Source organism: Pipra filicauda, unplaced genomic scaffold, assembly GCF_003945595.2.
Source record: "Pipra filicauda isolate LSUMZ 115617 unplaced genomic scaffold, ASM394559v2 scaffold160_size1671714_pilon, whole genome shotgun sequence".
Classification (NCBI taxonomy): domain Eukaryota; kingdom Metazoa; phylum Chordata; class Aves; order Passeriformes; family Pipridae; genus Pipra; species Pipra filicauda.
Window position 1 is genome coordinate 971,135 of NW_024104107.1, and position 13,144 is coordinate 984,278.

Here is a 13,144-nt window from a genome sequence, read left to right on the forward strand (position 1 = left end):
AATTTCTTGCTTTCAGTCTGAAATGATTCTTTTCAGCTTGACAGACCATTAGGATGAGCACTTATGCAGTTTTATTATACCCTTGAAACACAAATTGTGCTAATTTGAGAGCTTAAGAGTTTCTGGTCAAACTGTGTCTGACTTGAAGACTTGGATTCTTCTCAGATCCTACATCCACAGCACAATTCAAGTTGGAAGGACATTAGGGGGTCTTTCAAGTATGATGCATCTTTCTGTTAGATACTTAGGCTGTGTGGATCATCTGGAGTCCTTTTATAACCAGCTCTGTGGGAAGGTGTATTTGCTTCCTTGACATCCCTCCTTTCCTCTGCTGATTATGGATTTCTATCCTGACCTGTGTGACAAAGCTGGGATGCAGATTTACCTTAGACTTTGTGCTGGCATTATGCACTAGTAGGGTCCTGTCTGCTGCTGGTGGAGGCTGTTGATCTGCTCTGTAATTGCTCTTTGAGCCGGTGTTTTAGCTCTGAAAGGGCAGTCCACAAACACTAATGACTCTTGCAGGCCAGAGCTCAGGATAGCTGATCCTTACTAATGGCTCTTCGAATTCCTCATAGGTTTTATGTATTTATAAACACATTTAGGACACATTATTCTTCCACTCAGTAAAAACCATCTGTAATTATTGCCTGTAATTGCTGGGTGAGGGTAAAGTGAATCAGCTATCAGGCTTTTACTGCTGGTGAACTCAAGCATGGAGCATCACAAATTCTAGCCATGTTTCCAGGAAGATGTGAGCTCACACAAAGAAAATTGTCATGGTCCTTTATTCCTGATACATCAAAATTAGATAACCTGCCTGTACAGTCAATTATTGCCTTCCTAGGCCTTAGTCCACCAAAACATTTTAAGTGAATGCTTAACTTCAAACCTGTGAGTGGTCACAGAGAAGTTAATAAAGTCCAACTGCTTTGGCAGTTGAGTGCTGGGATTTTTGGGGCTTCAGCTTTATTTGACTTATTCTGTGGAGATATGTAACTTGGATTAGCTTCACCTACTTTGGTAGTGTGTGTACCTCAGTGCCACTGTGCTTCTATAATTCCCTGAAGCCCAAGGAAACACCCTCAGAGATATCCAGACACCATGTGCATTCATGTGAGAGGATCCCAGTGGAGCATCTGTCTGATGACAATCCTGTGGAGTTCAAATGCAACAGGTTAAATTAGAGCTTAGGCAGCAGCATTAGTGAACAGGGGCTTTCCTCTGGTTGGTGGGAGTTCATGGGTGTCTCCAACGAATGCTGGAAAGCTTCCTTAATAGCTGTGAAACCTTCCCTCCTCTCCAAAGAACTTGAGTGAATTGCAGTATCCCTGTAAGATGGAGAATCACAGAAGCATAGAATGGTTTGGGTTGGAAGGGACCTTAAAGACCATCTCATTCTACTCCCTGCCATGGGCAGGGATGCCTTCCACTATCCCAGGTTGCTCCAATCTGGCCTTGGACACTTCCAGGAATGGGGCAGCCACAGCTTCTCTGGACCTCCCTACCCTCACAGGGAAGAATTTCTTCTTAATATCCAATCTAACATTCCTCTCTGTCAGTTTGAAGCCATTCACCCTTGTCCAAAATCCCTCTCCAGCTCTCTGGGAGCCCCTTTAGGTACTGGAAGGGGCTCTAAGTTTATAGAGTTTGGTTCTTATGATGGCCTCTACTGCAGATTTGGCCTGGGCTGACCATCTCTCTCCCAGACAATTCCTGGACATGCCTTGGAGGACTGTAATGTCCAAGATGTAGCATGAGCAATCCTAAAGGGTTTGGAATTGGGAGGATTATTTAGATTTCATAGATGTGATGATTATATTGGGTCTCAGGCCCAGAGGGCAGGTCAGGGTCTTTATTTGCCAGGGCAGATTTAGTTCAGAGGTTCTTATTCTGGATCCCATGGGAATAATGTGCAATTTTTTTTTTTTTGACAGAACTAGATATGTTTAAGGCATTTTCAGCAGATTTTGTCTTTGACTGCTGGGTCTTGACTGATTGAACTGACTGGTAAAGCAGTAGGAAAAAGGCTTAAAGTAATGTATCCTGCTGGGCTGTCATTCAAGACAACCAAGTTTCCAGTTTTCCTTCTGCCTGTAACTCATCACACAACTTTTGGACAAACTTTTTTTCCACCTCTCTGTTTCTCCAGCCCTCAGGGGTTTGTCAGCTTGCTTAAATTACAGACCTGTTATGCAACGGGTGGACACTTCCCAAATGGCTAAAGAATGGGTGACTTCACTTGTTTACACCCTCTTTTTCTTTTTGTTTGCAGCTGTTAACAATCGATGACAATTTCTGTGGCCTGGACATGAATGCCCCCTTGGGAGTATCATCCATGGTGAGAGGGCTCCCCATTTACACTGAGGATGGAGACAGGATGACATCTGTGATTGCCTACGTCTACAAGAACCACTCCCTGGCTTTTGTGGGCACCAAGAGCGGGAAGCTCAAAAAGGTAAGACCTGATGTGGTCCTCTAACTCCAGATTTTCATGTTCTTGAGGAGATTTGCTGCGTTGCATTGAGCCTGAGAACAGTTTTTATGCTAAGGTTCTCCTGTTTTGAGGATTAAAAAAAAATAAATGTTTTGGTTGGCAAAAAAACCTGTGTTTCACCCTTGAGGGATTGAGAGAATCTGAGATAAGGATAAAAATCCTTCTTCCAAATTGTTGCTCGTCAGAAAATGAACGTTTCTGAAGTCAAACCACACGTCCAGTCACAGACAGGCTTGATGTAATTCACATCCAACAGAATTGTCTGTGCTCAGACCATCTCTAATTAAGCAGTTGGTCACAGGGTATCTGTGCATGCTGGAGGAAAACTGATTGTGGCTGAAGCTTAAGCAACAGGATTCATGCTCTGGAGATCTTTCAATGTGACTGGGCTGTGATTTCAGCACGAGTCCAGCATGGGATTAGTGGTTGCTCTGTTTGTGTCAGGCCTGGTGCTTGTGCTGAAGGAAGAGTGTTTTCATCAAAAGAAAGCAGTGTCTTGAAGGATAATGAGCTTTTATGTTTATGGTTGATGCCACATAATCTCAAATGCAATAAAGAGTGTATTTATGTTCCTCCCTGTGTGTTCTCACTAGAAATATGCCCTTTGCATGGCAGTAGCTCTGCAGTTTGCTGTGTAAGGCAATAAAAGAGAAACTTGAGAGGTGAAATCATCTACCTGTGGTTTTCTCAAGGGAAGAAGAGGTGTTAAAAGTGACCTTATCATGCTAATGATGGACCTTGCCTCCATTTGAACCTCTTTGTGCCAGTCTGACAATGTTTGTCTGAAAGCTCAGCCCAGGAGGGTTGTAAAATATTGTATGTGCAAGGAGACTGCATGGCTTTGCCATGATAATGGTGAGAGGTTGGGAAAGGGAGGTTGGGCAAAGCCTTGGGGGTTGTGTTGGGTGTTGTTCTCTCTTTGACTCCCTTTTGCAAGTAAAGACTTCCAAGCTGGGGAAAGGAAGGTGCTTTGAGAAGGTGACCCACTGTGTCTTGTGCAGAGGATGGACAGAGAGAACAAGGGGAAGGAAGGGAGTTGCTTGCTCATGGATGCTTAAGGAATGTCTGAAATCTCTGGTTTTATTCCTCTACCTGTTTCTGCACTTGAAAAGAAAACCAGGGTTGTAAATTCAGATGGCATTTTCCACATGCTGAGGGAGGGCTGCAAGGGGAATGGGATCCTGCCCACTGGCAAATGTCTCTGGCTTTGTTCAACAGAGGAAAGGCTGCTTGTGCTTTTGAAAAGAGAATATGTTGGTGTTTTGTTTCTTTGGGTTTTTGTTTGTTTGTTTGTTTTTTTTAATTCAGGCACGTGGAAAAGGAGCCAAATTGTTTTTTAAATGGTCATAATAAAAATAATCTCCTCCCCTGACTAATTAGGTTTTGCTTCCCTGTCATCTGTGATATAATAAACTGTTCAGTTCTCCAGTCAGTCTCTTGCATGGGGGGGGTGGGGGTGGAATGGGGTGGCTGAGATCTGAATGGTAAATATCCAAAAGACCTTAACAGTTAATGACTGCTGCCTCCCTGCACTTCCAAGCTTTTGGTTTTTCCTTTGGCTCCAGGAGAAGCAAACTCAGCCACAGCTCTCTTTGCCTTTGCAGGTCACATTGTAGAATCCAAGATCTGATTCCTTTTTAATAGGGGAAAATAGGAGAGAGAGCTTTCCGTGCTTTAAGGAGTGTGGTAGGGAGCAGGGACAGCCTTATAGGGTAAAGAATGAGAAGAGGGGAGCTGAAGTGGCTGATGTAATTTGAGAAAGCTTCGTTTCATTCCCTTTTTCCTCATGTGCTGAATATTCTGCCTGTGGTTGTTACTGCTTTGGGTGCATGAGTTGGAGCAGGGCTGGAGCCTTGGGCTGGGACCTTTTCTTGGATGAGTAAATCTCCACCAGAGAGGCAGAACACAAAGCAAAATGGGGCTCCTCTGAACATGTGGCATTGTTTTGGACCACTTGATCCAGACTCCTGGTAGCATTTAGTTCCTGCAGGTTCAGCCCCATCCTTGCTATGACTTGTGCAATTATTGACTCTCCTCTACATATTGTCCTCCCCCAGTGCTCCTGAGGGTGTCTGAGCTCAGGACACCAGCCTGGTTTCCCCTCTGGGTGCTACACAAGGCCAGCTTGGCACTCAGGATTTTCCCTGGATTCCCCTTGGCCCCTGTCAAGACTTCATGGGCCTTCTCATGCTTTGTTTTCCATCCATCAGGTGCTGTTGAATAGGAAGCAAGGAAAATACTGCATTGAGATTGCGACTCCAACATAATACATTATGTTGGCATGGTGTTTGTGTTCTGTTTAAAAAACAGTACTAAATTAGAATGAACTTTGTAGGATTATATGAAACTCCAGGTACCAGTGGACAAATCCCAGGAATTATCTTCTTTTTTTTTTTTTTCCTGCTGTTGGCTCCTACCAGGCATGGAATGTCCTGCTGCTTCTGGTACAGTGCAGCTACTCAGTCAAGCTGCAGTGGAACATTTTGGATAACATGAAAGAGTCAGGAGATTATCTCCAAGATAGCAGGATTTACTCAGGGGTTGGAAGACTTGCTGCAAGATGGTTTGGGAGAAACTTTCCTTCTTTTCCCCCCACCGCAGTTCCAGCATTTTCCTCTCTGTGTGTATTTTCCTAAGAAAGTGGCAGACTGCATATCTGATTTTGATTTACATGATCTGTGAGTTCTCTGCAAAATACCCACAGTCATAAAGCAATATCTGTCAGTTGATACACAAATGTCACACGTGGCAGAGGAGTTTATCCAGTGGCACACACAACTTGAAGCAAAATATTGTGCTTTACGGGAGCATATCATTAAAATGAAAACTAGCAGCGTATCAGGAATCTGCCCGTGTAACCAAGACAACAAAGGGAGAAAGAAAAGGGAAAAACTAAGATAGAGATAGGGCAGGGGAAGTGTGAGCGAAACCAAATGACTTGCTTGGCCCCAGCGATTTCACTGCCCCAGGCAAAATGCATTTTGCAACCCTTGCTCATTCACAAAGCTGCCTGTGCAGCCCATCAGGAAGGCACTGAATAAGGAGCTGGAGAAATATTCCCTCCAGTTCTGCTGGCTCGTCCACAGCACTGCCTGGGCCCTGCAGAATGAGGAAATAAATAGGATAAAAATGCAGAGCTACGGAAAAGAAAAATCCCCCCCAAAATCTCCCCCATATCTAATGCATGGAGGCCTCTGCCCTTGGATTAAAGGTTCCATGGATGGGGGGGATGGAGATGGGTGGCCCAGGGAGGAGTGGGTTGGGAGACACCTGGGTTCGGTTCTTTGCTCTGCCAGAAACTCCTGGTGTGTCTTCACTCCTTGTTGTCTCTCCTGCAAATGGTAGGGAATGTTTTCCTTTCTCAAAGATCATTTTAGAAAATTAATGCATTAAGTGTTGTGAGGTGTATGATCGTATCAAACAGCTTAACAGATGAGACGGAAAACCAGCTCCTGACCACTTGTGGGCATTAAAGATGCTGTGGTATTGTTTAATGAGAAATATTTAATCTGCCAGTGCTTTGGTTTGAACCCAGCATCTGTAGTTACCTCCTGTGCTGGCTGGTCCGTGGTGTTCCCAGGACAATGTCAGTAAGAGTTGCCACAGCTTCATAATCCAGGTGCCTGATGGGCTTCCTTAGAAGTGGATTCCTATTTCCTTGAATGCTTGGGACAACACCCATGGCTGAAATTCACCCCTGGGAATTTTTACTGATTTCTTTCAGGAGATACAAAAGAACCCACTTGAATTTAACAAATATCTGTTTTGTCTCCCTGCAAACAGCACAGGAGTAATTCCCGGGTATGTCCTTCCTGCAAACAGCTCTACTGTAAAACAGCCAGGTGCCAAAATCCACTGGCTTTTGATTTTTCCTTTGCTCAATCTCTCATTACACGCTTGGCTCTTCACTGCAGTGGCAGGAGAAGAGCAGAGATGTACCCATGGAGATGTTTTGCACAGTTTTTTATGCTTGGTTTGGATTTTTTTCCTGGTGTGTCTGGCCGAATCATGTGCCACTAATACCTGTCATCACTAAGGGAGCATAGCAGGATTCCATATTCCTTGCATTCCTTCCCTAGGCATTTAATTTGTGGGTCACTGCTTTTGTGCAGATCATTTCCAGTCAAAGAAATACAACTTACCTACAATTATTCTGTGTGTAGGTGCAGGTGTAAAGGGCGAGTTGAGTTTGCAAATGTCAACCTGGGACCAGCCCTAGGAATTGTGCTTCCAACAAGACAAAGCTCTTGGACCATTTTGAAATGTTTATTTGAAAGTGGAGCAGTAGAAATTTCCATTTATTTGAAACTTCCCCAGAAGAAATAGGGTTTATTTATTCCATCCAAATATTTCACTCAAAGCCTTTTCTATGCTAAATTCCTCGCAGAGATAGAACCTTGGCTTAAAAACCAATACTTTCGCTCTGTGGCCTGGATTTCGTTTTTCATCAAATCCCATCAGTTTGCTGACTTTGAAGGGCTTTTTAGATTTGGACTTGCCATTGGGGGTGAGGGTTTTCACTCACATCAGACAGCTCTGGAATATGGCCAGCACTTCCAACAGGTATCAACTCCATTCAGTAGAAAATTCTCAGTACTGATCAGTTCCATGAACAACCCTCTGGATTACCCTGAACCCTCGAGACCCTGCTTTCCTTGGATCCAGAGACAAAACACCACAGGGAGAATTTGAGAGTTTGGATTTGCAGTTCTCCTTTTGGCCCACGGTGGTGTTGGGGAAGGTTGGCTTCCTCCAATACGTAATTGGATTGGAAAGTACATGCGAGTCTGAGCCCCTGCAGGTTTCTGGATGTGGAGCTGGGGTTGCCCTGTCCCTGGCAGCTCTCCTGGTTGGATTTGCAGTGTCTCAAAGGGAGAGTGGGAACCACTGACAGGTATGGATGGAGCCTGTAGGTTGGAGAAGATGCACCTTGCTTTGTGGTAGGGTGAGGACAACTTTAGCCAGGTAACCCTGAAGGGCACCCAGACCTGCAGGTCTGACTGAGAGGAGACCTCGTTACAGTCTACAATTGCAGTTCCTCAGGAGGGGCAGGCACTGATTTCTGCTCTATGGGGACCAGGGACAGGACCTGAGGGAATGGCCTGAAGTTGTGTCAGGACAGGTTTAGGTTGGATACTAGAAAGAGATTCTTCCCCCAGAGGGTGACTGGGCACTGAACAGGCTCCCCAGCGCAGTGGGCACAGCCTGAAGGCTGACAGAACTCAAGGAATGTTAGGATGATCCTCTCAGGCACATGGTGTGACCCTTGGGGATGGTCCTGTGCAGGGCTGAGGGCTGGACTCCATGATCCTTGTGGGTCCCTTCCAGCTCTGCACATTCTGTGTGATTGCTGTGGTGGGTCCTCTTGCCGCCATCATTTCCCCCTTGCATGTGGGGTGAGATCCCTTCCCAGAGCAGGATTTGTTCTGTTTAGCAGAAAGCAGATGAATCCTGGTGGCACTGGCAGCATGTGAGGTCCTTCCTCCAAGCTGGATTACACTAAAGTGTCAAGCTGTGGCTTCCCCATCCCTGGAAGTGCTCAAGGTTGGGTTGGATGGGGCTTTGAGCAACCTGGTCTTAGTGGAAGATGTCCCTGCCCATGGCAGGGGGGTTGGAACAAGATGATCTTTAAGGTCCCTTCCAACCCAAGCTATTCTGTTTTTCATGCAAAAAGTCTTAGTAAGGTAAAAGGGTTCAAAAGGTGGGAAGAAACCCACAGGCAACAGAGCTCTGAGTGCGTTGGTGATGTCATAATGTACCCACATGAAGAGGATTATCTCCCTCTTCTTCTCTGATTCCTCACCTCTCACCCAAGGAGCTGGAGCTACTGTGGCACCCCGAGTTCACCATGACCAGGGTGACAGTGTCATGGTACCTGCAGGCAGATCCTCACTGTTTCTCTGGGCAAGGGGGTTTCTGAATACACAAAAACCAAGAAACCCTGCTCAGTTTTGATACTCCCTGGAGGGTATCCTGCTGCTGACAGCTCTGTGTGAATGTCAGCAGGGAAACTCTGCTTCCTTCTCCTTCCCTCAGCTGCCTTGAAAGAGTCGGGGGTTTTTTGAATTTCATTTTTTTTTTCCCCCCAGCTGTTTGGCAAGTGGACTCGACTGCTCTGAAAACAGGCTGTAGAGGCTCTGGCTCCTGCTGGGAAGATGGTTTCTGCAAGAGGGGCTTGTTCACCCTGGCCTCTCCTCACAGCTTCCTAAACCAGCAGGAGTCCGGGTGCTTCACTGACTTGTGATGGAGCGACGCTGGTTCCCGTCTGAGTTTGACATCTGTGAAGGCTGTGGTTGTCTGTGTCCTACACTGATATGCAGCCTCACTTTGAGATGTTGCCAGCTTAGATGCCTGAAAAGCAGTTCATTTTTCTGGCTGTAGCACTCAGAAATTTGGGATTTTGCAGCTGTGGTGAACTTGGCACTTGATGCTCGTGTTGGGGGGCGGGAGTCAGTGTGGGCAGTGAGACCCACTTGTCCTGGCTCATGTAAAAATCACCAATAGCTGGTGATAATGGAGTCCAGCATGGCCTAAAAGTGTTGGGTGAATGGATACTGTCTCCAAGGGTGAAATCAAAGACGCAGGACTGGATTTTTGGAACGATTCAGGTTGAGGACTGGTTGGCTGGGGAGAAGCTCCACAGAAAAGTACCTGGGCATCCTCACATGAGCCATCAGTGTGCCCAGGCACAACATCCTCAGCCATGCAAATAGGGGCACTGCCAGTAGATTGAGGGGAAGGTGATCCTCTTCAACTCCATTGCTAGGCCATATCTAGATAATGAGCCCAGTTTTTTAGGCTCCTTAGAACAAAAATGTTACTGATCAACAAGAACAGGTTCAGGAAAGGGTGAAAGGATTGGCCAGCAGCTGGAAAATCAGCCCTGAAAGGAGAGGATGAGAAATGAGCTTATTCAGGCTGGAGATGAGAAAACCTAACAACAGCATTCCCATGTCAACAAGGAGGTTATTGAGAAGATGGAAACAGGCTCTTCGCATTCATGGGTGGGAAGAGGATGTGAGACAGGCACAAGTTGACATGAAAGCACTTACAACTGGGTAGAAGGAAAAGCTTTTTCCCATGAGAAGCCATCCTTGAAGAAGGTTGCCATGGAGGCTGTGCAGTTTCCATCCTTGGAAATTTTCAAGGCCTGAATAGACAGAACAACCTGGTCTGATCTCCAGGCAGACCCTGCTTTGAACAGGAGGTTGGACTAGAGGTCTCCTGAGGTGCCTTCCAGCCTGAATGTGATCCATCCTCTGCCCTAAACCACACCAGGGGGCCTGTGTTCAGATCCTGGTGCAGACAACAGTTGTTTTACATACCCACTAATGGGTCCATCACTGCAGGTGATTGCTTTGACTCTCATATCCCTCATTTGCATTGCTCTGGGACTTCCAACTACAACTTGCCTGTGTCACACACTGCAACCAGCTCACTGCCCACGGCAGGGTCCAACTGCAGTAGGAAAACCCCCTGTTTGGTTTTTTTTCCTGTTAGAAAGATTGCTGTTCCCAGGAAGGGTTGGAGCCTGCTCTTTGGCAGAGAGCTATTAATTTTCCATGTCTCTCCTTCAAGTACCCCTCTCTGCTTTTTGACTACTCAGCCATCTCTGTGCTGGTGTTCAGGCTCTGGCTGAGCTGTGTTTTCACTGAGTGCCTTGTGTAAATGTGTTGAGTGCTGCTCTTTTTTTTTTTGGAGATTCTGGTTAAACAGTGACTCAGAGTCTTGTCAGAGATGGGATCTTGTGATCATGCAATGAGACTTGCAAATAACTGTCTAATCCCTGCACTGTGTGTTTTTGTTCCCAACTCCACTAGGAACAGTGAGCTCCAGTGGACCCAGAGCAGCAGGGAAGGCAGCAGGTTGTACCATCATCTTTTTAAACTCTTCCTTTAAATGCAGCTTGCATTTGACAGGTTTCCAGTGGCAGAGCAGCTGAGCTGGATTCCCCCACAGCAGGCTGAGGATGTGCTGTGCAGGCAGGGGGACGTTAGTGACAAAACCAGACACAAAGAGACAGGTGACAATGTCCTGCTGCCTGTTACCTGCTGAAATCCATGGGTCCTGCAGCCTCCTGGGGGACAGCTTGCTGTGCTGCTGGTTGTCACCTGCCCTGTGGTGGCAGGTGACTTTCTGCATGGTGTCAGTAGCTCTGTGTGTGGAGTGTTCAGGCTGCAGAACCTGGCACGGCTGTGCTGTCAGTGGAAACCACGCAGGGTGGGATACAAGGAAAAGCAAATATATTCCCATGTTCCCATGGTCTGTTTACTTCCCTTTGTCCCTTTGTTCTCGGGTTGGTGCTGTGGATGGAACATCAGGTGATCAGCTTTGGTCTTCACCTGCTACTTCTGCTCTCCGGGGTGACAAAGAGAGGCTGTTTAACTCCACCTAATGCCAGGATGGATGCCCAGCCAAAAAGGCTCTTGTTATGCCTTCCTCCTCTCTATCCCCTTCCTTTTTGACTGGGATAATGACTTTTCAGGGAGCCCTTGAGGTGCCTCTTGCATCTGCCTTTGATTTGAACACCTCTTGCCTGCTGACCCTTCTTACGGGAAGTCGTCTTAAGTGCGGTTCTCCTAATTAGTTTTGCTTTAATTTAATCTTTTGGAAGAATTTTATCAAAAAGAGGAAACCTTCTCCCCACTCCCTCATTTTATCGGCTTGTTTTCATGCATGGGCCCTGGGTTTATTTCTCTATTTCCCTTGTCTCTAGATAGGACATCATTTGCATATTTGATTAAGCTCCATATGTTATCAGGGAGCCAGTTGAAAGAACAGCAAGTCCCTGATAAGGCACTGTGCATCCATCTCTTCCTTTCAGCATCCTCCACGCTGTCCCCCTCACCATCCTGTGGCTGTATCTGTGCCCAGAATCACCTCCACAGTCTGTCCCACCTCCTCCTCTCCCTTTGGCCAGATGACTGATCTCTGGTTCAGCTGCAGGTAGGGGTGGATGCAGATATCACTATTTGGTAGCTCCTGTTTGTAGGAAGGAATCAGAAAGGATGGAAGCTGAGCACTGGTGAGGAGTGAACCACAAAAATGAGGTCCAGATTCAGTGCCTTGCTCTCTCTGGTCCATGGCAAGTTTTATATGAGCCAACAGCGTGCCCTGGCAGCCAAAAATACCAACAATGTCCTGGGGGGCTTCAGGCCCAGCATCTCCAGGCAGTTGAGGGAGGTGACTGTCCCTCTGTGCTGGTGCAGCCTCACCTCGAGTCCTGTGTGCAACTTTGAGTGCCACAGTATAAAAAAATATATATAAAGTTATTGGAGAGCATCCAAAGGAGGGTACAAAGATGGCAGTGGCTTGGACTGACTGAAAACAGAATAGCCATGGACGAAGAATTTTGAAATGTATTTTAAAATGGGCACATATATATGGAGAGGGGATACATGAAACCAACACTTCTTAAATAAGCAAAGCCTTTCAGGCTTTGTTCTCTGGGTTTTGCTCTGTGGAAACAGTTTGCCATAAGTAGTTCCCCCAGCCCACCTCTAGGAACCCTTTAATTTGAACCCAATTTGTGGATACCCCTGAGGAAAAACAGGGAAATGCTTAGTTTAACAGTAATTTTCTCCCCCCACTGCTGATGTTTAAGTTGGGAGAGGCTTTGCTCAGTTTGTGACCCATAATTGGGCACTTCTGGCAGTGATCAGAGTCCAATTCCTGGTCTGGCAAAGGCAGGGTGGGCTCATAAGAGTAAACAAAAGTGGTGTAATTAGTCGCATTACTGCAGTTGGAGAAGGGACCACACTTTGCATAAGGGGGCCTTGGAAAAAGAGCCAACCAAAGTGTAGGGACAAGAGTTCTGGTTTATGAGCCAGCTTTTAACTGAAAGGCAAAAAGGAATGTGCTGGAGGTAATTTGAAGGGTCTCTCTCCACCTCTCCCCAGCACACACCCAGACACCCCAGTGTGCAGCAGCCCCTCGGCATCCAAGGGAAGGATGTGAGCCCCTGCCAGGGAACTTTTATGCCATCAGCACATCCACGGGTTGTGAATGCTGCTGGTGGGGCTTGGAAAACCAAGAGAAAGGAAAGCAGGAATAACACCCACCCTGTCCCTCTCCAGCTTGATCTTTCCCCCCTCGAGCTTCTTTCGTTTTTGTTTAATGGCTTTTTGGTTTGCTTTGCTCCCTCCTCTCTCCTGTTTCATTGTGGTGGCAGCCTGGCTTGAGAGCAATCAGACTTTGATGGGTTGCTGGTTGTAGGACTGATCTGTGAAGCCTGAGGGGAGGAATGAGAGAGTTGTGTTGGGTTTTGTAGACCCCAACCCATCTGGTGTCTGCGGGAGTGAAGACGTGCATTGCTCTGCAGGATTCAGGGATCTGTTCCTGCTTGGTCTCACACTTGTCTTTTTGATTTGTCTTTTTTTTTTTTTTTTTTTTTTTTTTTTTGACCCTTCAAAACCCTGTCAGTGGCCTTTCACCTCTTCTAAATGAAACTGTGTGGAAGAGCTGCAGGTTCCTGGACAGTTTTGGAATTAGAAAAGCTTCGATTGGCTGGGTGAGGGGTAAAAATACAGACTGAAGACTAGACCAGGGCAGTTAATCAAAGATGAGATTTGCAAAGTCCCCTTGGGATGTTGTGCCCAGGGTGACCAGAAAGCATCTTCCCAGCTGTGACTGCAGCAGGTAACCCTA

At 46.5% G+C, this 13,144-nt stretch overlaps 1 protein-coding gene across 1 annotated transcript in view; it reads left to right on the plus strand.

The window, feature by feature from the left end:
* PLXNA4 (plexin A4) overlaps positions 1-13,144 on the plus strand; it is a 420,427-nt gene that overhangs the window by 17,074 nt on the left and 390,209 nt on the right. The window contains exon 2 of the mRNA XM_039379236.1: positions 2,276-2,458. Within this exon, the coding sequence (XP_039235170.1) occupies positions 2,276-2,458 (183 nt within the window). The remainder of the gene's footprint in view (positions 1-2,275; positions 2,459-13,144) is intronic.